Source organism: Thalassophryne amazonica, chromosome 7, assembly GCF_902500255.1.
Source record: "Thalassophryne amazonica chromosome 7, fThaAma1.1, whole genome shotgun sequence".
In the NCBI taxonomy this organism is placed as follows: domain Eukaryota; kingdom Metazoa; phylum Chordata; class Actinopteri; order Batrachoidiformes; family Batrachoididae; genus Thalassophryne; species Thalassophryne amazonica.
The window spans coordinates 44,452,083-44,479,030 of NC_047109.1; the positions used below are offsets into that span (position 1 = coordinate 44,452,083).

The window sequence follows — 26,948 nt, forward strand, 5'->3', positions numbered from 1 at the left end:
CACAGGACACTTTTCCACTTTGCGTCTGTCCATTTCAAATGAGCTCGGGCCCAGAGAAGGCGGCAGCATTCCTGGATGTTGTTGATGCATGGCCTTCACTTTGCATGGTAGAGTTTTAATTTGCACTTGTAGATGTAGCGATGACCTTTGTTAACTGACAATGGTTTTCTGAAGTGTTCCTGAGCCCACACGGTAAGATCCTTTACACAATGATGGCGGTTTTTAATGCAGTGCCACCTGAGGGATCAAAAGTCACGGGCATTCAATGTTGGTTTTCAGCCTTGCGCTTACGTGTAGAAAGTTCTCCAGAGTCTCTGAATCTTCTGGACTGTAGATGATGGAATCGCTAACTTCCTTCCAATTGAACGCTGAGAAACATTGTTCTCAAACTGTTGGACTATTTTTTTCAAGCAATTGTTCACAAAGTGGTGATCCTCGCCCCATCTTTGTGAATGGCTGAGACTTTTGGGGATGATCCTTTATACCCAATAATGACATCCACCTGTTTCCAATTAGGTGTTCTTTGAGCATTCATCAACTTGCCCAGTCTTTTATTGCCCCGTCCCAAATTTTTTGAAATGTGTTGCAGGCATCCATTTCAAAATGACCAAGTATTTGCACAAAAACAATAAAGTTTATCAGTTTGAACATTGAATATCTTGTCTTTGTGGTGTATTGAATTGAATATAGGTTGAAGAGGATTTGCAAATCATTGTTTTCTGTTTTATTTACATTTTACACAACGTCCCGACTTCACTGGAAATGGGGTTGTAAAACTGAAAAGGTCTTCTGGAGTATTTTGCAACACACAAGTGTGTGATGCATACTGAAAGTGGAGGTTTGTCTCAGCAAAGCTGCAATACGCCATGACAATGAAACACAACAGACCACATCACAGACCCTTATACGGCCCAAGCTCGAGCGATCATGGGCTCCATCTCACCAACGTATAGGATTCTTAATGCAGTTACAATACATGCACTGTGATACAGAGTGCATTCCTGTACAATCCAACAGAACATGCATTCCTATCACAACTCTGTGCAGTGTGTGGCCAGGTGTTGTATTGGGAAGCCGGAACTCACATGAAATAACATACAAATAATGAATGTTTATGAGTTCAATGGTATGAATACTTCATTCACGTCATTGGATGCAACATTTCCTCTTTCACCGAATTAAATATTCTTTCAATTGAACAAATGAAAAAAAAAAAATTGTTTTATATAAGGGCTAAAAATGTGATATTTTACTAATTTATAAACAAGACAAAAGGGACTTACATTTTGGATGTGCATCACTGGTCCTTTGACATGAACAGATTCCAAACACTCAAACACAAATTTTAAATAGGAGTTCAAAATTGTTCTGTCAACTTGAAAAAACAGTCAGATAGTTAAAAAATAATCCTGACGTAGTCCAAAGCTGATGCCGTGCACTGACTTCATCCTGTCTGCTTTTCTCAGTCCAGTGAAAATTCACAACATAAATTTGGTGAGTTCCTCATCCAACAGCACTTCCACTTCACCTAGAGACATCCCAGACTGCTTACTGCATAGTGGATTTGTTTTTTCTTTTGTTTTAAAAGAATGAGAAGCATCAATAAGCTGCTAAGCTCTGTAGCTGCTCGTGCGCATGCGTGATGGTCGCAGGGTGCAATGGTACAGATCATATGGAACCAAATTTCCACGCTATGGAGCACAATGGCAAATGGGACGAATGTTCAATATCACGTGACATACAACCCACCAATCAAATGACAAGGATCTATTCAGCTGTTACATAAAAAACATAAATAACCATAGTTGGAACGTTAAAGTTATTACAATAAAAAAGACTTTTCATTGGCTCATTTTGTTGATGGTTTTGCTTGTGTCACAAACAAGTCAGAGTGCTGACCTACTTCCTACTTCACAAAAGAGCACAGTAAAAATGAAAGTTGAGGAATTCATGCTTGAATGTATCTTGTCAAAAAAACACTTCTGCTCGATATTCACTATAGTTACCAGTAAAGTGTCTATGGGTAGAGAAGGAGAGATGATGAGGAATAGAGTAGTTACCTTTCAACATTTTCCAGCAGCACAGTAAGTGCTGCAGGGAGTTTTCAGAATACATTTTCTCCCAGAACAATGCTGACTCACCGTCTGCTGCTGAACTTTACTTCAAACTCAGAAGTGGCTTCCTTGTTGCAAGAGTACGTCGTGACCTGGTTAAGTTTAGGATGACTTTAAAAAGCTGAGCTCATGTGAAGCATCACCAGCGGCTGCTTCCCCTCAGTGTTAGTCATTTACGTAACAGTTAGGCCAACAAATTAGACCCATTAGAGCCACATAACAAAGACAAGCTTTCACACTGAAAACACGTAATGAATAAATTCAAACAAAGGGAACACTTCAGGAAAGAAATGGCCATCACCACAAAATCAAGGCAAAACCAACAAATTATGATGCACATATCCCCATATGAACATGCAGAAAAAACTGCAAATCAAGTCGTAAGTTCTGGAAGATGGAAATGGTTGTCAACCCATGAGTACAGGAGAGGGACTGACAAAAGAAAGGGCAGATCAACGTAAACAAAAATACAGGACAATGGATGGGTTTGGGAATTCGGCGGTGGCAGCGTGATGGACATGGGAGGTGTGGGGGGCACTGCCGATGTGGCCTTACTTCTGCTGGGGGAGTTCCAGAGGGTGGCGGAGGACTTGGACAGTCGCTTGTTTATAACAGAGTCCACATGTTTGGGCAGGTTGACCGTTGACACAGAGCATCTGCCTAAGAAGCCAAGAGAGCGCCAAACACATATTCAAAGGTCACACAGGGCGATGGAGACACGTTCTGCTCAAATGACTCCTTGACAAACACAAACCTGCAGGGCATAACGGCAAATACAGTGACACAGTTTCAGAAATGTGAAGAAAGTCTCCTGCAAGAAGTCTGGACATAAGCTTTGCACGACATGCACACAACACATCAACTGTTCACTTTGAATCAACTTCAGGTGTAATTTTGTCACTGTTGACCAAAACCAAGATCTACAACCAAGACCTGCTTGTAGTGTGTAGTTGTAATTCAAGGGGTTTAACAAAAATATCAGATTATTTAAACCATTTAGAACTAAAGAAGGATTTTCACACAACAAAAAACTAAATTGAAGCTCGAATCTCCCCTCACTAATCTCCTGCCTGCACAGTTGCACAGTTGTTTATACACACAAATATAGAAATAATTCATGGAAAAATAAATGTATAAGCTTCAACAAGCAATATTTGTCATCCACTTGATACTGGGGCATAGTAAATCACTTTCTAGACTGATTCACTGTGCCCTGGGTGCATGTGACACATATGAGTCATGTTATCAAATAGCTGATAGTTTGGAGAAGACATAACACATGCTCATCAGTTAGGCGGGGTAGTCTTCTAACAAAGAAGATTTTTTTGGGCCACCTTTCCTCTGTTGTGAGAGATAAATACAAAGACAGTGACATCCACAAAATTTACTTTTGATAGGAAAAAAAAAACTGACTTCACTTGCCACGTAGTTTTTTTTAATGTATCCAAAAACAAAACACTAATTTATAAGGGAGATGTTTCCCCTACCACACTGTTTGTATTCCTTAATTAATGATGTAAATTGTATGCAAGTACTGATGTAAGTTCAGGACATATTCAGTGACTTGGAAATGTTCACGTATCCACCATCTGACTTATCTATATACACTCAACAAAAATATAAACGCAACACTTTTGGTTTTGCTCCCATTTTGTATGAGATGAACTCAAAGATCTAAAACTTTTTCCACATACACAATATCACCATTTCCCTCAAATATTGTTCACAAACCAGTCTAAATCTGTGATAGTGAGCACTTCTCCTTTGTTGAGATAATCCATCCCACCTCACAGGTGTGCCATATCAAGATGCTGATTAGACACCATGATTAGTGCACAGGTGTGCCTTAGACTGTCCACAATAAAAGGCCACTCTGAAAGGTGCAGTTTTGTTTTATTGGGGGGGATACCAGTCAGTATCTGGTGTGACCACCATTTGCCTCATGCAGTGCAACACATCTCCTTTGCATAGAGTTGATCAGGTTGTCAATTGTGGCCTGTGGAATGTTGGTCCACTCCTCTTCAATGGCTGTGCGAAGTTGCTGGATATTGGCAGGAACTGGTACACGCTGTTGTATACGCCGGTCCAGAGCATCCCAAACATGCTCAATGGGTGACATGTCCGGTGAGTATGCCGGCCATGCAAGAACTGGGACATTTTCAGCTTCCAAGAATTGTGTACAGATCCTTGCAACATGGGGCCGTGCATTATCCTGCTGCAACATGAGGTGATGTTCTTGGATGTGACACAACAATGGGCCTCAGGACCTCGTCACGTTATCTCTGTGCATTCAAAATGCCATCAATAAAATGCACCTGTGTTCTTCGTCCATAACAGACGCCTGCCCATACCATAACCCTACCGTCACCATGGGCCACTCGATCCACAACATTGACATCAGAAAACCGCTCACTCACACGACGCCACACACGCTGTCTGCCATCTACCCTGGACAGTGTGAACCGGGATTCATCCGTGAAGAGAACACCTCTCCAACGTGCCAAATGCCAGCGAATGTGAGCACTCAAGTCGGTTACGACGACGAACTGGAGTCAGGCCGAGACCCCGATGAGGACGACGAGCATGCAGATGAGCTTCCCTGAGACGGTTTCTGACAGTTTGTGCAGAAATTCTTTGGTTATGCAAACCGATTGTTTCAGCAGCTGTCCGAGTGCCACTTAGAAAGAGCACAGAGGCGGCTGTCCATGAAAGGACATCAGCAGCGCGTGCGCAAAAGAGCGATTTTGCAGAAATAAATGGACAAACAAAGTTTTGTGTGTTTAAAGCCACAGAAGAAAAGCCAGAGAGCCGCGGAGCCAGCGAGGAGCACAGAGGCGGCTCTCCAGGAACCCGTGGTTCGGGTCTAGCTGATCTGGTGCATTACAGGTGGACAGCAGCCTGGCGCACAGCACACAACTGCGGAACTGTGCTGGAGTGTCTATTTTTGGACTGCGTTTAAAAAAAAAAAAAAAGAAGGGACATCTTTAAATGCTGCTGTGAATCTGTGAATTGAAAACCCACACTTTGACGGGACCAGGTGTGGGAGGGCTGGAGGTTTGGACCAAACTCATGCCTAAATGTGCACCAACATGGCGTTATCATGGCACGACGTGGATTAGTGTGGCTGATGCGAGCCATTCGAGGCTGTAATGACAGGTCAGTCATGGCTCACTAGAGGCTGCTACGCGGCACATGCGGGGTACAGAGAGGCACATAGTGGCACCTTCATAGTGGATACGTGATAGATCAAAACGTGGATCATTCTTCAAATAATCACCCCACACCCATGCGTGGCTCCTTCTTCAGCCTTCATTATTCGGTGGGACCGAGGCTTAACAGGCAAGTGGCCCCTGTGTACATCTATGCATGCGTGCGTGTGTGTATGGCTTTGATCACGGAGAAACTGGGGACAGCTGACATTTGCCATTTGGCTTGCTTATGTATTTTGGGTCAAGGATAAACACTGAGAAAACGGAAAGGTGACGAGATGAATATTTTTGAAGAACTTAGGGATATGAGATAACAACAGTGAACAACAGATGTAGATAATTAAATTCTGGACTCGCATGCCATTCCAGCAGGGGGCTTTAAATCATCATCTATATATTAAAAGCCAAGTGGCCTCTGTGCACATGTATGCATGCATGTGTTTAACTCTGATCACAGAGAAACTGTAGAGGTGACATTTGCCATTTATATGGTTATGTATTTTGGGTCAAGGATGAACACCACCAAAACAGTACACTGATAGGACTAGTATTTTTGGAGAAACTATGGATATTAACTAACAACAGTGAACAATGAACATTGATAATTACATTCTGGACATGCCATTCCAAATACTTATAGAAACTTCGTATAATTTATTACCACCCTTGAAAAATGTCAGCTACCTATTTTATAAACACTACCCAATCTACAGCCCGTGAATCCCCACAGGCAACGCGCTAATCTATATATTAAAAGCAGAAAGGCCGCTGTGTACAATTTATTTCAATTTATTAATTTATATAGCACCAAATCACGACAAAGTCACCCCAAGGCGCTTCACATAATTCACAACAACACAAATTAATCTAAAATCAAAATTAAAAGCAAGAAAAGCACAGTAAAAAGATAAAACACAGTAGAATAAAAAAATTACAAAGCAAACACAAACAGATTAAAAAATTAATGATAAGACAGTCTAAAAAAGTGGGTCTTCAGTCTTGATTTAAAAATCTCCACCATGTCAGACTGCCGAATAACAGCAGGTAGATTGTTCCAAAGAGCCGGACCACGGTAGGAGAAGGCTCTATACCCCACAGACTTTTTGTTCATCCTCAGAACACACAGAAGCCCTGCGCCCTGCGAACACAAAGGCCTCGCAGGTACGTAGGGCTTAACCAAGTCCGCCAGGTAGGAAGGTGCCAGTCCATGAACAATTTTATAAACCAACAATAAAACTTTAAAATCCGATCTGGCAGAAACCGGTAGCCAATGAAGGGATGCCAGAATGGGAGTAATGTGGTCAAACCTTCTACTTTGTGTCAAAAAGTCTGGCAGCAGCATTCTGTACCAACTGAAGTCCTCGAATGCTAGACTGCGGCAGGCCAGAAAATAAAGCATTACAATAATCCAATCTAGAAGAGACAAACGCATGAATCAGAGTCTCAGCATCAGCCATAGACAGGATGGGGCGAATCTTTGCTATATTTCTCAGATGAAAGAAAGCAGTCCTCGTAATGTCCCTAATGTGGAGGTCAAAGGACAACATAGGATCAAAGATTACCCCAAAGTTCCTCACTTTGTCAGTATGATGTATACCACATGAACCTAGGCTAAGCGCCAGCTGATCAAATTGATGCCGATGTCTTGCTGGACCAAGAACCATCATTTCAGTCTTATCAGAGTTCAAAAGTAGAAAGAAGTAGTAGACATCCAACTTCTCACTGCTGCAAGACAGTCCTGTAAAGATTTTATGTGGACAGGATTTCCAGCAGCTATCGGCATATACAACTGAGTATCATCAGCATAACAATGAAAAGCAACCCCGAAATGCCGCAAAATGTTCCCAAGGGGTGCCATATACAGGGAAAAAAGCAGAGGACCCAGAATGGATCCCTGCGGTACCCCGAACTTCATGCCCTTAAAGTCAGAGGTAGTGTCATTGCACAAAACACAATGGGAATGACCAGACAGATAAGACGTCAGCCATGCAAGAGCAGTTCCAGTAATCCCGAAACAGTTTTCTAGCCTATCAAGTAGAATATGATGATCAACTGTGTCAAACGCAGCACTGAGATCCAACACCACCAATGCTGTAGTAGTATCCGAGTCCATTGGTCGCAGAAGATCATTAACTACTTTAATAAGTGCTGTTTCTGTGGAGTGATGTCTTCTAAAAGCAGACTGCAGTGGCTCAAAAAGGTTATTCTCAGTAAGATAGTCCACAAGCTGCCGTGAAACCACCTTTTCCAGAATTTTAGAGCAGAATGATAGATTTGATTTCGGCCTATAATTTTTCAATACACCAGGATCAAGATTAGATTTCTTGAGTAGTGATTTAACCACGGCAGATTTAAAACGATTCGGAACAGATCCAGAGTTTAAAGAAAGGTTAACAATTTCCAGCAGTCGGCCCAAGAATGGGCCAAAGATCCTTAAACAATTTTGTTGGTATAGGATAAAATAAACAAGTTGTGCTTCTAGTAGACATAAGTTTCATCAGCACACCTTGTGAGATACTGTTAAATTCCGTGAATCTAGGTAGCACCTCAGTGGTAGTCCCCAGCTCAGTATCTGAATACAATGATTGGACCAAAGTATGCTGAGATGTGCTCAACCTAATATCTTCTATTTTCTTTTCGAAATAGTCCAGAAAGTCCTGTGCTGAAAAAGGAGAACGACCAACAGGTGGCTGTCCATGAATAAGAAATGCCACCGTATCAAACAAGAACTTTGAGTTATGCTTGTTTTTGTTGATCAATTCAGAATAATACACCTGATTCGTAGCCAATAAAGCATGCTTATAATCTAAAATAGCTTCACGCCACGCAAGGTGAAACACCTCAAGTTTGGAACTACGCCATTTCCGTTCCAACCCTCTAGCCTTCTGCCTAAGGTCACGCAAATAACTGTTGAACCAAGGTGTGTGTGCTTTGGGAAGGCGTGGCTTTAATAGAGGAGGCGCAATCTTATCAAGTGTGGTTTTTAGCACTAAATTCAGGCTATCTGCAAGACTGTCTACCGACTGAAATTTCATCAAGCTTGAAGTTAGGATTTCAGGTAGTCTCGCTTCGAGTTCAGTCAAAGTTGAAGGTTTAATATGTCGCCGCAATGATAGGCAAGGTTGTTGCTCCACTAAACGCGGCAGCGTAATTGTAAACCTAATAAGCGAGTGGTCAGAGACCGATGATGCAAGAGGCAGGATGTCGACAGTTGTGACAGCAAGGCCACGTGCAAGAACCAAATCCAGAGTATTACCACTGATATGCGTTGAACCATGAATGAACTGCTGAAATCCTACTGCATCCATGATTTCCATAAATGATTTACCAAGGGGATCAGAGGGCTTATTTATATGAATGTTAAAGTCACCAATAATCAACATGTTGTCTACACTAGTTGAAAGACTAGAGATGAACACGCCAAATTCATCTAAAAAATCAGAATATGGGCCAGGAGGCCTATAGACAGTGACAATGTAACATAGCTGATTTCCAGTTTTATGACCTTGGCAGTACTTAGCATCATGGGCATAGCGGAGAATCAGATGCTCAAATGAATTATATTTCTGACCCCCAACAGTTACTAAAGTAAACCTGGATTTATAAATAAAAGTAACACCCCCGCCTTTCCTCACATCACGTGAAACGTGACTAAAAGTGTACTCCGGTGGGCAGGCCTCATTCAGAGGAAGGACAGCTGTGGATTTAATCCAGGTTTCACATAAACCAAGCATATCCAGACGATGATCCACAATTAAGTCATTCACCGGCAATGACTTCAGAGACAATGACCTGATGTTAATGAGACCCAAACTAAGGATCTCGGTGGGATCAGCTGATTTTAATGAAGTCATGCGGAAGTTCAGCTCCTCAGCAGCCAGTGACATAGCGTGTTTCAGCGGCCGGAGGAGCTCAGGTGAAACGCCGCATCTACGAGCCCGCAGACGACAGCACCGGCGTAAAAACTCCGTAGCCCGGCGAGAGGCAGCAGCAGGAAGCTGCGGCACAAACGGGCACAGCTTTAGCGGAGCCGGTCCGGTCATCAGAGAGGACAGTTCAGGAGCAACAGGACGAATCCAGCAGCCTCTCATGCGCAGCGCGCGCTCCAATGCCCAAAAATATCGTCCATCCCACAGGAGGCGAGGATCAGACCCTCTAGTGAAGGCTGCCAGGTAAAACTTAAATTTCACTGATGCACCGCTCCGCTTTCCGCACCTTCTAAAGCGCCTCCTCCGGAGAGGAACGCAAGGAAAATGGAGCAGGTGGAGCGGGACGTCTGCAAGCACAGGTGGCAGAGCAGGGCGGGGCCCTCCCAGCCCAGACCCAGACGACAGCAGCGGCTCATAAAGAGCATTAATGTCCAAGAGAGACTGACAACCATACACAAGCAAGGCAGAGGTGTCCTGGCAGAACACACAGAGCAAAAACACAGCAACAAATAACAAAAAACTCGACGAGCGGTAAACACAGGGCTGACGGCATGCCAAACACACAGGTGCCATCTTGCCACCAAATCCAAATCCATAGTGTACGTGTGTATATCTTCAATTATGGAGAAACTGGGGAGAGCTGACATTTACCGTTTGCTATGCTTATGTATTTTGGGTCAAGTTGATAGGACAAATATTTTTGGAGAAATTAGTGATATTAGGTAACAACAGTGAACAATGGACATTATATCACCATGAATCAGTCCCTGGTAACCAGACATGCTCTGAAGAAAGGAAATATCTCAACCCTTCCACTTGTAATGATGATGACTACATTTGCCAAATAATGAATACGATTATTCACATAACGTTCTCATTTTAATTGCCTGCACTTTCAGATAAAATCATTACAGAAACTGCTTAATTTATTATCACCCTTGAAAAATGGCAGCTACCTATTTTATAAACACGACCCAATATAGAGCCCATGGATCCCCACAGGCAGTGTGCTAGTCTAAAAACAACTGGCCATAAAAGTGACGAGCTAGATTCAAAGAGCCTTTCCACTTAATTTGGCCAATTACTTATAAGCCATATTAATCAAGGCTGTGTGTATACAAATGGCTGCAATTCCTAATTGGTTAATGCAGTATTTTTGTTGAACCCCTTGCAGCAAAGCTAAAGGCCCTGTCACACCTTGATGATTTAGTCAGCGTATGCTAATCGTATTAAAAAAATGCTGGCATAACTCCAATACGTTAAGTAAGTTATAAGTTAAGAGCACATTGAAACACACTGAAGCTCGCTGATGTACGTCCTGATAACCTGAGCTCCTCAAAAAAACTTTGGGCATGCTGAAAATTTTCAATACATGCCACAGTGTGACTCATAAGTCCCGCACATGCGGGACATAAGTTGTAGGTAAGTTATGTGATTGTTGGCACGCATTTCTTGTAATTTACTCATAAGTCTACATTTGTCCATTAATGCTGGCCACTGACTGGCTGAAAGCTGCTGTCCTCATGCGGACAGACTGTTTCATTCACACATGGAGTAAATCTGACCTGTTCATTTCAGTCCAATTCACCATCACAGACAGAGATGAATCCACATAAAGCTCCTGATTTTTGAAAATGACATCTGAAAATACTTTAATTCATGGCTGTAAACATAATGTTTTAAAGCAAGTCCCTCAGTGGTTTTTCTGCTCCAGGTGCGTTTCTGAGAGGATGCCCGTGTCCAGTGCTCTGATCACACAGAAGTGCTGTGATGATTTAAACTTTTAAAGCACCGTTGCTATCGGTGTGGTCATCAGATGACCTGATCGATTGATCAGGGTGATCACACCTGCTTAATGCGCTGTTTAAACATTTACAGCGCCTCTCTGTCCCTCATCACCACACCAACAGATCACACAGCACTTCATTCAGATAACACCTGATCACGGTCAACTGGCGCTTTAAAAGTATAAATCACAGCGTTTCATTATTCAGGTCTATGATGACCTGATGGAACCGGGGCTGTCGGCAGACACTGGATAATCATTCAGGTGTGACAGCTGCATTAATTTTTTAGACCTATCACAGCGTGTGGCAGCATTTTTAATACAGTTGGCAGTTTGTTCTACAAGTACATCTTGATCATTGTAATTCAGCTCCATAGTGCGCAGAGGCAAAAATAAAAATTGGGTCAATGTTCAAATACTCACATTTCACAATGCCTCAAAAATGTTGAAGTCATCTGAAACAGTTAATTAACTGAAAATCATCTGAGCTCATCAACGCTCAGCAAACAAACGCTCCTCATACAAACGAAGTAACAACCGAACAAGTGAGGGAAATAAGGCAGAGACCTAACAAATACTCATTCCTAATTAATGATGTGTCTGGACACTTCACAAGCAACAAAAACTTTGAAACACTTTGCATATAACATGCAGTTATATGCTTCTTTAATGCACGCTGATGACGTGCGAGATGCTGCTTCCCCAGATGCTTTCAGGCACGATCCAGAGATCATTATATTAATGATACAATAAAGGCAGGCACAGCTGAATGGCTCCATTTAAACAACCGGATGAGTGAGACAAAGTGGTCTTTTGACACAGACCAGGACTTTTCTAAATATATAAAAGTGTGAACTTTGTCAGCCTGTTTATGCTTGTTGACTTTCATCACGTGGCAGACAGCAGGCTGGTGAGGAAGGGAGGAAGCAAGAGACTGATTTATGTGTCAATTAAATCCTGGTTAAAATTACTGGCATTCATTTGAATGAAGAAAATGTGTCCAAACTGGGGAAAGTGGAGAACTGAGGAATGGAGAAAGTGTGTCCAAACCTTTGACTGGTAGTGTATGTTCAGAAATAAATGCAAATGAGCCAATTTGTACAATCAAAACAATTATTATAAAGCATCCCAAGTTGATGAATTTTAAACTGCTTCCATATAGTAAAATAAAAATACAGACAAAGGCTACGTGTTACAGAGTTATTGACACCGTTTGATGAAATCTATGAAAATTATGACCTTTACACAGTTTTCTGTAGCTGAATATGTCTTAGATTTCATGTATGTTAATCATTAAGAAATCATGGTACTGTATGGTAAATTTATCTGGAGTAGGTATTTCTCAAAAACCGAATGAATGTGCAAGAAGGAGGAGTAGTGAAGGAAGCCACCAAGGCACCCATGATAACTCTGAAGGAGTAATAGGCTTCTGTGGCTGTGACTGGAAAAACTAGACATTGGGGATCAGTTTGTGTGTTGCATCACCAGACACATTTTCATGGCAGAGTGGCAGAGAGACCGATTTTGAAAACACATGTAATCGAGACTCAAGTACAGTGTGTGGCTTCTGTCAATTCACATCTTCCTTTTTAGAATCTCTTTTTCTGTTCCACTCTGCCGTGAAGCTGCAAGCTGAATTCTGTCCTTAAAATTCAAGTGGTGCCAATAACGCTGAGCAGGAGTGTAAGACCCTTGGCATATGGTAAAAATGGCTACAATAATAAAAAAAGAAAACAAAATGATTTTCTGTTTTCCTATCAGGCCATTATTCACTTCACAAACATTAATGAAATTTTTCTATTTATAGACAGCTGACAGAAACCATCATACTGCAACTATTAATTTTCAATTCAATTTATTTTCATTTATATAGCACCAAATCACAACAGAGTTGCCTCAAGGCGCTTCACACAAGTAAGGTCTAACCTTACTAACCCCCAGAGCAGCAGTGGTAAGGAAAAACTCCCTCTGAGGAAGAAACCTCAAGCAGACCAGACTCAAAGGGGTGACCCTCTGCTTGGGCCATGCTACAGACACAAATTACAGAAAAACAACTGCTGTACACATTTTCAGTGTATATGATCCATGGCTAATGACCTGAAATAACAGGCTGCTTGCTGCATGATCAGATACTGCAGCTTAACCAACTTTCAAGAGTTTGGTTATTCAAAAAAATAAAATGCCATCTTGTGGTCGAAGATGGTATAGTATTTTTGACATAAGTCACTTTAAAATATAAGTCACAGGACCAGCAAAAGAAGTGGCTTATTCAGTAAATTGTTTAGGTTTAAACAGTAGAGCACAGTTGCTTTTGATTGAATTACATATTTTAATATTTACTCTATGCATCAGGCCTTTACAGTAATGGTTGCCCACTCGACACTGGCAAGTGAACGGTGCTATCAAACAAATGCGCCATGCTTCAATCTGCATGGCAAGTTAATTTTCAGGCCCAATTTGAATGAAATTTGGTAAACAAAATCAAATAGATTTCATTGATGATTAAAAAATTTACAATTTACAAATTAAACAATTCACTAAATCTGCGCACATTTCTTCTAGCTTAGTCTCATATGTGCAGTGTCAAAGGAATGAGCAGGCAGGCAGCACTGTGGTTGCATTCAGCACAGAGCACAGTAAACACAATGCTGTGCATTAAGTATGTAACAATTCTATTTTATCAAAACAAAACATCAACCATGCATGTCAGTCTCTGTTTTTCACATATTGGTGCCATCATGCCGTGCTGATGTAATAATACTAGGCAATGCACCCACAGTGAAAGGCTTACAACAATTTCACTCCCCTGTCCTTCAAATATGCGCCACGTGCGTGTCTGTTGGAGGGCATATATGATGTAAACTTGCTACTGTAGCACTTTACATAAGTAAACAAGTTTTTCTTGTCTGTTTAATTCATGGTCCCAGACTGCGCATGGGTGTAGCTAGGGAGGCGAGGGGTCGCAACACCCCCCCCCAACCCTTATAGTAAAGATCCACTTTTGAAGACATTTTTCAGCAAAACACTACTACTATTAATAATAATAATGATGATGATAACAACAACAACAACTTCAACTGGAATTGAAATGACGTATAAAGATATGTTTATGTAACTTTAAAATAAATCAAAAAGGAGCAGCTTGGATTGAAGATGTTTTTTCCTTCGTAAATGGTAGACCAAATATTTATTTTAATGTGCTTACAATGTACTCTGTGCAAATTCAATATCTTCAAATATACAAGTATGGGATCAGGACTCAAAAAAGGATATATCTGTTTGAATTATTTACTTGTTGCATGGCAAGTAGATTTGATGCCCAGCATGGCATATTACCTTTGGGGGCTATGCATAGAGCCCTGTGAATCTATGGTACAATGCTTAAAGGCCAGTCAACAGCTTTTTCAAGAAATACGTTAAAAAAATGCAGAAAATGTCAAGTATCATGAAGTCATGTATCATTGAAAGAGGAGTGAGTGAAATCAAATCTACTTTTGTCTGTGTGTGTGTGCATGTGTTTTTATCAAGAACTAGATTAGAAAGTGAGTTGTATGATGGTGAACTGATGTTAATTTTATTCGAGTTGAGTTTATCCCTTAAATATCAGTGAAACTCAAAAGTCCATAAAGACAAATCAAATTGATTGCCAGTGAAAGTAGTGACTGTTTATCCAACACAGTATTCTGTCACAATCTGACCACACAGCATCTACTACAGTAATGACTGTGTGTGTCCATGCTAAACCTAGGTACTCACTCTCTTTCTGGCTTGAGTTCTGGTTTAGCCCTCCAGCCCAGGACCGTCTTTGTTGACGGATTTCTGCCCAAGTCTTTGTGGTTGACCTGTGGATTGCTGCCTCATAGCGTTCCTGTCAAGGCAACAAGAAGTGATGCCACTTTAACTGCCAAGTACAAGAATGATGGTATGCAGGACTGGGTGAAAGATGCTTGTTGAAGCACACCATTTGATATGACTATGGCCAAAACTCTAAGAACCCCACTTTAAAGGTGCATGCAAAAGAGACTAGAGCAGAAGAAGCAAGCTCATTTGGGGTGTGGCCCATATCATTTTGCAATTCAAGCAGTGTGAAATACCAGCAGCTGATGCTGTGTGCAAGACTGTTGCATTTACCATGTTTATTATTTATAGGCATTTTGTAGTCTGAACATCAGAGTGGCACCAGTCTGCCCCTTTAAACTGGAGTGTGACAGGCACACAGTGCTGTGGTATCAAAGAAGGTGGTGCAAGTGAGCAGATTGTTTGTTAACAGATTAACTCCAACCTCTCAGAATGTGCAATGGCCACCAAAGCTCCCTGAGGTGAAGCAGCGAAGAATAAAGTGAGGGTTTTTTTTTTTATTCTTTGAGTGTTCATTCTCATTTTGTTTCATAGTTTTATTCAATTTACTTTCATTGCATATTTTACACATAAGATGTGTGTGTTTGAGAAAGAGAAAGAGAGAGATCATTAATTTTTCTTTTACATTTTATCCTTTCAAACATAAAAAGAAAAGTACAAATACAAACATATTAATGTACTGGCCCCAAAAGCAGTTAATTACTCATCCCTGTCTGCAGCAGACCACACCCCATTCTTAGACCAACATGCCCACAAAAGGGCAAGTGGTATTTAGAGGATGCAGGCTTTGGTTGTAAAAATGACAACTGCATCAGGTGGAAATGAGTAATGACGTTTGCTCTGGGCTTTGTGATAAACAAACAAACACTGTTTATCAGCAAAAAATAAAATAAAATTAAAAAAAGGAATAACTTTCATGATTACGGTATTTCTTTCACCAATGATGCAGCAATTACTAAAAAAAAAAAAAAAAAAAAAAAAAAACTTAGCCTGGATTCAGTCTTAACTTTGTTCTTCTCCAGTTTCTGTTTCTGTCTTTCCTCCAGGGCAACTCGCCGCTTTTCCGCCTTGATACGCTGTTCCTCAAGCTTTTTACGGCGCTCCTCCAGCTGCTGCTCTCTCAGCTGCCGTGCCTTCTCCTCCTTCTCCAACCACTGGTTCTTTTTAGCAGCTAAAACATATCAGAAGACATAATGAGGAGAGCAAGTTATTGAGATAAGGTGAGACTACTGATCCCATAACCCAGGGAAATTTACTTGTCGCAGCAGCATAGCCAGTAAAGATGTAGACAAGCAGCAAAACAGAGATATAATCAATCAATCAATCAATTTTTTTTATATAGCGCCAAATCACAACAAACAGTTGCCCCAAGGCGCTTTATATTGTAAGGCAAGGCCATACAATAATTATGTAAAACCCCAACGGTCAAAACGACCCCCTGTGAGCAAGCACTTGGCTACAGTGGGAAGGAAAAACTCCCTTTTAACAGGAAGAAACCTCCAGCAGAACCAGGCTCAGGGAGGGGCAGTCTTCTGCTGGGACTGGTTGGGGCTGAGGGAGAGAACCAGGAAAAAGACATGCTGTGGAGGGGAGCAGAGATCGATCACTAATGATTAAATGCAGAGTGGTGCATACAGAGCAAAAAGAGAAAGAAACAGTGCATCATGGGAACCCCCCAGCAGTCTACGTCTATAGCAGCATAACTAAGGGATGGTTCAGGGTCACCTGATCCAGCCCTAACTATAAGCTTTAGCAAAAAGGAAAGTTTTAAGCCTAATCTTAAAAGTAGAGAGGGTGTCTGTCTCCCTGATCTGAATTGGGAGCTGGTTCCACAGGAGAGGAGCCTGAAAGCTGAAGGCTCTGCCTCCCATTCTACTCTTACAAACCCTAGGAACTACAAGTAAGACTGCAGTCTGAGAGCGAAGCGCTCTATTGGGGTGATATGGTACTACGAGGTCCCTAAGATAAGATGGGACCTGATTATTCAAAACCTTATAAGTAAGAAGAAGAATTTTAAATTCTATTCTAGAATTAACAGGAAGCCAATGAAGAGAGGCCAATATAGGTGAGATATGCTCTCTCCTTCTAGTCCCCGTCAGTACTCTAGCTGCAGCATTTTGAATTAACTGAAGGCTTTTTAGGGAACTTTTAGGACAACCTGATAATAATGAATTACAATAGTCCAGCCTAGAGGAAATAAATGCATGAATTAGTTTTTCAGCATCACTCTGAGACAAGACCTTTCTGATTTTAGAGATATTGCGTAAATGCAAAAAAGCAGTCCTACATATAAAACAAAAACAGGCTTTGATCATGCAAAAACCAAGGAGAGCTGACATTTTCTGTTTGGTATACTTATGTATTGTGGGTTAACGATGAACGCTGCAAAAACTGAACATTGATAAGACTAATACTTTTAGAGAAGCTATATATACTGTATTAGCTAACAACACTAAGCAATGGCCTAAGTAAAATTTAATTTAATTTAATTTAAAATGGACTAAGCAATATTTACATTCTAGACCAGGGGTGGGCAACTTGCTCCAGAAAGGGCCAAGAGGGTGCAGATTTTCTTTGCAGCCACTGACTCCACCAGGTGATTTCACTGATTAATATCAGTTTGTGCAGATGGAATCAGTTAATCAGTGAAATCACCTGGTGGAGTCAGTGGCTGCAAAGAAAATCTGCACCCAGTACAAAGTACTTTAAAGAAATCACCATGAAGAATCAATCTCTTCATGGAGTCCAGGCTTAGCTCACTGAAGCACTTGATTCAACAAAAGCAACTGGATGTGGGTTTTATGTTGTGGTGATGGCTCTCAGCAGTGATGCTGGAGGTTAAAGTGTTAAAATGCATGGGGGGCACGAATCGGCATTTATCAAAGGGACAGAAAGCTGAGTTACAGCCCCATGTTGCAGGGCAGCGCCTCGAGGCAATGATGATACCGGCTGCAGTGAGTATCATAGCTCACCATGATTAGTTTGAAACCAGCTTTAGCTTCGTTTCAGGTTTTATTATGGTGCAATCAAAAATGAGAGACGAAACTGTGTCAGCTGCCCACACGTGAAGAATTACATGTCAGTCTGAATCATTTGAGCTGACTGCATATAATTTCCAGTTTTCTCAAAATGCTGTTCTTCCATTTCATCCATCCATTTTCTATACCCGCTTAATCCAATTAAAGGTCACGGCGCAGCTGGGGCCTATCCCAGCAGTCACAGTGTGAGGTGGGGTACACCCTGGACAGGATGCCAGTCTGTCACAGAGCCACATACAGACAAAGAAACACATTCACATCCACATGCAGACCTACAGACAATTTAAAGTTTCCGATCCACCTAACCTGCATGTCTTTGGAAGTGGGAGGAAGCCCGAGCATCCAGAGAGAACCCATGCAAACACGGAGAGAACATGCAAACTCCACACAGAAAGGCCACAGATGGGAATCGATCTCATGACCTTCTAGCTGTGAGGCAACAGTGCTTACCACTACTCCACCGTGCTGCCCTCTTCCATTTCAATCATTTATTTTTATCTTTTCCCAGGAATTAAACAAACTGTCATTTTTAAAAATATCTTAAGCAGACAATATTTTAAATGGGCAATTATCTCGGTGGTACAGCGTTAAGGCTTCACCTGCAAAAATTGAGTGGGTGAATGAGTAGGTGAGTTTAACCTGATTTATGCTTCTACAACTCCATAACTCTGTAGCTACACAATCACGACAATGTGGGCGTGACACATGTGAAGTTCTCCATCTCAATAATGGGTGTCGTAATGCAATTTACCACCAAAATAGTGGGAGGAGCAATGTGAAGAACAAGGCAGGACTTTCTTTTGGACTACATCACCATTGTTCCTGGTCAGGGTTTTTTCTTATTTTGATTTTGGATCAATTTGTCCCTCTACAAGCTCCACATATTTATACAATCATCGACCTCCAAACTAATGTTATATGCAATTTCTGTCCATGAATTACAGGTCATTAGAGTGTCTTTGTAGTTTTTCGACTACATGTTGTAAAGTTCGTTATATTTGCAGACTTTCCTGCCAAACGGTCCTCTATTTGATCCATGATTGAAATGTAACATGTGCGCACTGTAAAAATCTTTAAAATATGATGGGAGAGGAAGGAGTGAAACCGGAAAAGTGACCATTCAAAGCCCTTGCAGTCTTTGTCCTTTTGACATGCAGTTTGAGTTTCTGGGAGGTGCATGTCAGGCTACGCAGGGACGCAGAGGGCTCTGCATCACTACAGAGCTATGGAGAAGCATAAATCAGGCTTTGATCCATCCCAGCCACCTTGTGCAGATAACTCAAAAACAACAAATGCCTTCATGTTGTAAACCCCAAAATAAAAAATGATGCATTATGAGAATGAACTGATTACTTTGTGGTGAACTTTGATGTAACAGATTAAGCGCAAAACCAACTTTGTTTTGCCTGTATAATATCCAGTAGATGTGTGTGTGTGCTCCATAGATAATAAAATGTGCCACTGTGGATGGCATCAAAAGTCTTTGTTGTTGCTGCAAATTGCTGCTGGCTAATTTGAAACATTGCTTCAACAATTTTTTTGAATCATCAATGTTTTGAAGTGTGTTTGAGTCCCAATAAAAGGATGCCACACATCACAATAAGAGCTGTGCAGGTGTAAACAATGCAGGATTGAAAAACAAGAATTAAATAACAGCAAACTTGAACCACTGCTCTTAAATGGTTCAAATCCTTCTTTTAGTTAATTGGTGGACTGCAGCTGACATTAGGTGCATACCACCCCCTACTGTACAGGAGTGTCAAGAGGGACATAGAGTATAATTCATTCATTCATTTTCTATGCCTGCTTACTTCAATTAAGGGTCACAAAGAATGCACAAATAAAATATAAAAAAATAAAAGTGTTAAATTCTTACTCTTAAGCAAGAGTATTAAAGGATGACAAACCGTGCCATATTATGCCTTTCCATTGCTTGTTTTGCCAGGATATCTTCCATTCTACATTTCTTGCCATTGGTTCCTGCCACGTTAGTCCATACTCAGGGTTTATTTTGAATCCTCTGAATAATCTGTGTTGAGCATTGTTAGAGTTGCTGGTGTAGTGAGTAAATGAGTTGTTATTAAATGGAGTTTACGATAATTATATGGTTGTTCTTTCTTTTTCACTCCCCAATGTCTCTGTATCAGCCCGAGTCTGGTACATAGACATGTGATAAGGTATACATATCACAATGCCACAGAAAGAAAAGCAGTCTGCAGTTCTGGTCTAATCAGAGGTTGAAACAGTCTCAAATACAGTAACACACAGGATCCAGGGTTATTACATAGGACTGGTGGGTCACTGGTTTAAAGCGAGGCCTGAAATTTTCTGAAATTACACTTTACCTAATGAGAGTTGAGAGCTGATGTGGACGGTTCTGGTCTTTTCTATTGCTACAGGTCGTAAAGTTAAATACATAAAGTCGCTGCTGATAAATAACTTCCTTGAACATGCTGAACAGTGAAAGAATTTTACAATGAAAGTAGCCAGAGCCATACAGCAAAGATTTTTACCGTTTTCCAGTGTCCTTGTGGTGAGCCAGTAAAAAAAAAAAAAAAAAAAAAAAAAAAACTGACTCAAAATGACAACTAACAACACCTTAGCTTGAGAAATTATGGAGTTGATTCAACAAAGGGAGTAAAAAACATACAGAAGTGGAGTGAGGTGGTCAAGGTTTTCCCTCAGTGGGGAGTTTGATGGACTCGCCACTCATGGAATGTTAACCTGGTTCAGCATTAATAATTTGGACAAAATTTAAACTTTAGTATTGACAAATTACTGTTTGATACCCTTCAAAAAATATACATACTATGAATCCCTTTGTATTTATACATAATTAATAAACAAAACTGTCTCTATCTCAAGTAATATCTTTTAATCATATTCTGATTGGTCAATAAACACCATAAAAATACTTAAAAGGGGGAGTTTCTATTGAACGCATGTGTGTTTAAAATCTTTTATGTTGTATTTAGTAGCTTTTGTGAGTTAGAAGCAGGATATGACAGCAGCTGGTATGGACTGATGATTATCTCATATTTCACTAAGATAGAGCCATTTTATCATTGACAAATCAGGTATTGCCGATAAGACCTCCATTAAGATGACCTTGTAAAGCTTGGTTGAGATCTCAACTTTTATCCATGTTGGGCAGAGTATTAAATCAAGCCCATACCCTCTGGCAGGCCTCACTGATCACTCAGAGAGACAGATCATACGAAGTGTGTCAAACAGGTCTTGTTGCTTTCAAGCAGATGGATTAGCAAACAGTTACTGAAAATACAAGGACCAAAAAGCATGGTGTAAGAATGCAGTCATCAGAGGAGGAGGGGGTTGTAATTCAAGATTCATTCTGTATTATTTCACAGAAAAATGTTCACATGGATTAAACACAGTATAATGATAAACAGATTATCATGGCAAAAAAAATTCATAAAATTTTTTAAAAATAATAACATGTCACCTCTAAAACTATTGTATTACTGAATTTTGTATAGAAATGATAAAAATGCACATACATACATACATACATACATACATACATACATATGTGTATATTTATTTATCTTGCACATTTTAGTTAATTTTGTTAATTTTCTTATTTTTAAGTTTTGACTACTGGGGTTTTATCTATTGTGATTCTATTGTATGTGCAGCACTTTGGAATATTTTTGTTGTTAAATGTGCTATATAAATAAAGTGGATTGGATATATATATATATATATATATATATATATATATATATATATAAATAAAAATCACCAGTGTGAAATTAACACTGCCAGTGTACATATGGTTCTACTTTGACCAGAGTAGGACCATATGTACACTGGTCGTGCTAATTTAACACCGTCAGTGTTAGTTTTACACACACACACACACACACACACACACACACACACACACACTCAAAAGTTTACATACCCTGGCGGAATTTTTGTTTTTTTGGCCATTTTTTAGAGAATATGAATGATAACACAAAAGCATTTTTTCACTCACGGTTAGTGGTTGGGTGAAGCCATTTATTGTCAAACAACCAGGTTTACTCTCTTTAAATCATAATGACAACACAAACTACCCAAATGAACCTGATCAAATGTTTACATACCTCAGTTCTTAATAACATGTATTGCCCCCTTTAACATCAGTGACAGCTTGGAGTCTTTTGTGGTCGTTTGTGGACGAGGCTCTCTGATGGTGAAGCTGCCACTGAATATGTTTCGGACTTTATTTACATCAATTACAAGGAAATACAAACAATATGGCACTCTATGGTAAATCTGCATTGAGTAGACAGTTCTCAAAAACTAAGTGACTGTGCAAGAAGTAGAACAGTGAGGAAAGCCACCAAGACACCCAGACAACCCAGAAGAAGTTATAGGCTTACGTGGCTGTGATTGGAGAAATTGTGCACAGTGCAAGCTTTGCATTTTGCATCACTACTCTTAACTTCACAGTGGAATAGAGCAGAGAAGGATTTGCTTTCACCAAAACAGATCAAATCCAGGTTTGCATCTCAGATGTATCTTCTGGCAGTTTGTAGCTAAACCTTCAGGTCTTCTTTTTAAGAAAATCCTCCTCTATACCACTTCATCATGAAGATGGATAACTGGTGACACAAAATGCAAAGCTTGCACTGTGCACAATATATATACATATATACATATATATATATATATATATATATATATATGGACAACGCAAAGTTGTTTGTACATGCATGTCCATTCACTGCCAAGATACATGTGGCTCAAAGTCTCTAAAAGTGTCCAGTTTCTCCAGTAAGACTGTAATCAAGGTGGTTTTGTGGTTCCAACATGTTATCTTAAAACACAACATCATAGGAGAGCTGCAGCATCTGCAACTGGGAAATGGAAAAGCAGAGTTCAAAACAAAGGCAACACTGTATCATCTTCAATATGATCTGAGTGTCGTTGGCTACTGTGCCCCATCATTTAACAGTCATATGAAAACGACTGGTTACATGATTTAGAGAATGGCTACATGATTTATGAAAGACACATTGAACATATCTTAAAATATGGTCCGAAAAGGCAAAGGTGTGAATATGATTTTAAAATTATAACAAAAGATGACAATGATTTTACACAAAAAAATAATTATTACTATTCACAGGGAATAAATACATTGTGCCACTCTAGAGCTGGGCGAGGTCAAAATGTATTACTGGTATTTCAAGGAATGTAGTCTGTTGTGCCTGGATTTGGCTTTTATTGCATTAAATCAAAATCTACTCAAAAAGAAAGCTCCATTGTCATAGATATATTTATTTTATTATGCTGTTTAACCTCAAAGTGAAAATAAATTCACACCATGAGCTATAAAAAATATTAAACACAAAATAATACTATATACACACAATTTCTTCAAACAAAGTAATCACTTCTGCAGTCAGTTGACATTTCCAAGTCACTGAATATCCTATGGACTTCAGTAAATCAGTTATCAAGAAATGGAAGGAGTTATTTTTAAAAGAAGACACATGTAACATAGACTCCAGTATCTAACGTTCTTCCTGTAAGCAATAACCTCTTTTCCACATGGAGCTTGTTCTATTTACTGAAAACAATCTACTTCTGTTCCAAAATTTTAGAAAAGGTGGTTTCACGGCAGCTCGTAGACCACCTCACTGAGTATTTTTTATCTTTTTGAGCCGCTGAAGTCTGCTTTTAGGAAATATCACTCCACAGAGACAGCGCTTACTAAAGTTGTGAATGATGTTCTGCGAGCAATGGACTTAGACACCACTATGGTTTTGGTGTTGTTAAATCTCAGTGCTGCTTTTGATACCGTGGATCATCATATTTTGCACGATAGGTTGGAGAATCTTTTTGGGTTTACTGGAAGTGCCCTAGCATGGTTGACGTCATATCTGTCCAGTTGTTCACAATGTGGCTTGTATAATGGCACTACCTCTGACCTTGGTGACATGAGATTTGGGGTTCCACAGGGATCTGTTTTAGGCCCTTTGCTTTTCTCCCTGTATGTAGCACCCCTTGGGTGTATCCTGCGCAGTTTTGGGATTGCCTTTCATTGTTGCACTGATGATACTCAGTTGCACATGCTGATAACTGTGGGAAATCTCACTCCCATAAAATCCCTGGAGGACTGTCTTCTATCAGTGAGAAGTTGGATGTCTAGTAACTTCCTACTTTTAAACTTTGATAAGACTGAAATGATGGTTCTTGGTCCAGCGAGACATCGGCATCAGTTTGACCAGCTGGTGCTCAGCCTGGGTTCATGTGTCATACATCATACGGACAAAATGAGGAACCTTGGGGTAATTTTTGATCGCACACTGTCCTTTGACCTCCACATCAGGGTTTTTTTTTTTTCCATCTGCGAAATATAGTGAGGATCTGCCCCATCCTGTCTATGGCTGATGCTAAGACCCTAATTCATGCTTTTGTTTCTTCTAGACTAGATTATTGTAATGTTCTATTTTCAGGGTTACCGCAGTCCAGCATTAGGGATCTTCAGCTGGTTCAGAACGCTGCCGCCAGACTTTTGACACGTAGCAGAAGGTCTGAACATATCACATCCATTTTGGCATCTTTGCACTGGCTCCCTGTCTCTGTGAGAGCAGATTTTACGGTTTTGTTATTGACTTATAAAGTTGTTCATGGACTGGCACCACCTTATCTGGCTGATCTGGTGGAACTTTACGTGCCAGCCTGGGCTTTGCGGTCGCAGGATGCGGGACTTCTCTGTGTTCCCAGGGTGAAGAAGACGTCAGCAGGTCAAAGAGCCTTTTCTCATCGTGCACCCACCCTGTGGAACAGTCTTCCTGCGACCGTGAGGCAGGCCGATTCCATGGACATTTTAAAGTCAATGAATAGCTTTTTTTTCCGTTTTATTCTTTTACTTCTGTTTTTAATTATGCATTTTAAATTTTTTATTAATTTTTAATTATTTATTTAAATTTTATGTTGAATTGTTTCGTGTAAGGAGACGGCTTTTGCTGTGACTTGGCACATTATAAGATAATTAAATTCAATTAATAAAATTAAATTACTTGACAACAGCAGAGACTTGATATTTCCACCAAGTTTTCTGTGTCTTTTCAGTACAGTATGGTCACTTGTCTGTCCTCTGCGCTCTGCACGGTGGCTTGTCATGGTGCAGATTTAGAAATTAAATCTCCAGATTACCATGTTTTCCGTCATATATGCCACACTGGATAACACTGAAACATTACCTCCTTGGCAGTAGCAAAGGCTTTTTTTAAAGTGAACTCTGCACGATATTCAAGTGACTTTGAATTATTTATTTATTTTTATTGTCTTTTGACAACTGTATAGTCAACTGACTGTAAAAGATATCCACTTTATTTTATTAAATCTTATTGTAAAAGTTTGTTTTTTTTCCTTTAAGGGACAGTTTTGTAAATTACTGCATACAGCAGAGCAAATGCTTTGAATCTCAGTAAATGAGTCCATCACCTCCTCCATGACAGTCTGGTACGCTGCTGCCACTGCTAAAGACAGGAGCAGACTGCAGCATATCACACAAGCAGCAGAGATGGTGATTGACTGCAATCTGCCATCCCTACAGGACCTGTACACCTCCAGGGCCCTGAGGCGAGCAAGGAAGATAGTGGCTGATCCCCCTCACCCAGGACACAAGCTCTTTGTCACCCTTCCCTCTTGCAGATGGCTGAGGACCATCAGGACTAAAACCTCAAGACACAAAAACAGCTACTTTCTATCTGCAGCTAGACTTGACTTATAAATAATGTCAGAGACCCCCATTTACCCTGCCCCCCCCAACAAAATACAGACTGAAAGGTACTGTACATATTCATGCCTTGCACAGCCCCATTCCACTATATGTATTCGACAGTAAACATAGTTTTGCACATTTGTCTGACTCCTTTACTTCTTGTTTATGCACAAATTACTTCTTCTTATAGAAGTATTTTACTTGGTAATAATTTTGATTCTGAAATCCAAAAGGAGAGAGGTTTGTGTTGGCACTGTGTTATCTACAGGAATTTCCGGACTATAGAATATTAGCCGCACCCACTAATTTTAAAAAGAAAAAACTTGTACATAAATAGGCTGCACTTGTCTATAAGCCGCAGGTCTCCACGTTGTAACATGTGATATTTATACAGAAAGATTGTTTTTTACTTTTAATTAAATACGTACCGTAAATGCTTTTTTCCCCTGAAGTGTTGACGTCATCCAGTGCGCACACGGTGTTTCTGCTCTACACGGAGAACTGCGTAATTTTAACTTTCTCTTTTTCTAACTTTAATCGCATGCAGCCAGGATTGGATGGAGTCTGTGCACGTATTTCGGGCGTATTTAAATTAAACAACGCTGCAATGAGCAGCTCTACGAATACACCACTGTGACAGGGGCTTAATGAGGTGCTGTGACTTTCTCGACTTGTTGCGCCAAGACAGAGAATAGGTGGGGAAGGGTGGGGGGAGAAGGCTCCGCTCCGCTAACTGACCAAACTCTGGCACAAAATGCCGGAGAGGGACTTTTTTCACTAAAACGAACAGGGAAGACCTTATATTTACACTGTGTGTGAATTTACACCGCGTGAGGAGTGCAGCTTTCAGGAAATCAATTGAAAGCATCAAATGACGTATTTCGACTTATGAAAAAGCCTGTAAAAATCCAGAAATTAGCCACATCATTGTATATACTGCAGTGTTCAAAGTGTGTGGAAAAACATAGCAGCTTATAGTCTAGAAATTATGGTACTGAAATGCTGTGTTTACCAACTGACATTACTGGTTGTTATTTGTAAGCTTAATTTTGGAAAAAGCTCCAAATTAAGCCAAAGCATGTACGTCCATGTAGTATAAAGGAAGTGCTTGAGATTTATTGCCCAGCTCCAGTAAAATTTATGATACTTTAAATGGACTGGAAAAGAAAATGACTGAAAGGTTTTGTCACCACCACCACATGCACACAGGTGAGTGGCTTACCTTGTAAAATGCTGAGCTCTTCTGCAAATGAAAGGAATGAGAGAGAGA

The 26,948-nt window shown here is 40.3% G+C and overlaps 1 protein-coding gene across 7 annotated transcripts in view; it reads right to left on the reverse strand.

Moving 5' to 3' along the window:
• Nucleotides 1-26,948, reverse strand: part of map7d1a (MAP7 domain containing 1a) — a 118,201-nt gene that overhangs the window by 32,509 nt on the left and 58,744 nt on the right. For 4 of the 7 annotated variants that reach the window (XR_004561730.1, XM_034174085.1, XM_034174087.1 and 1 more), the window contains exons 4-7: nucleotides 26,901-26,921; nucleotides 15,904-16,067; nucleotides 14,795-14,906; nucleotides 2,670-2,774 (exon numbers count right to left, since the gene is read on the reverse strand). Coding sequence is in view for 6 of the 7 variants with exons in the window: in XM_034174085.1 (XP_034029976.1) it covers nucleotides 2,670-2,774; nucleotides 14,795-14,906; nucleotides 15,904-16,067; nucleotides 26,901-26,921 (402 nt within the window). In the remaining variant the exon portion in view is untranslated. The remainder of the gene's footprint in view (nucleotides 1-2,669; nucleotides 2,775-14,794; nucleotides 14,907-15,903; nucleotides 16,068-26,900; nucleotides 26,922-26,948) is intronic. The other 3 variants (XM_034174089.1, XM_034174088.1, XM_034174086.1) reach the window with 2 other exon arrangements.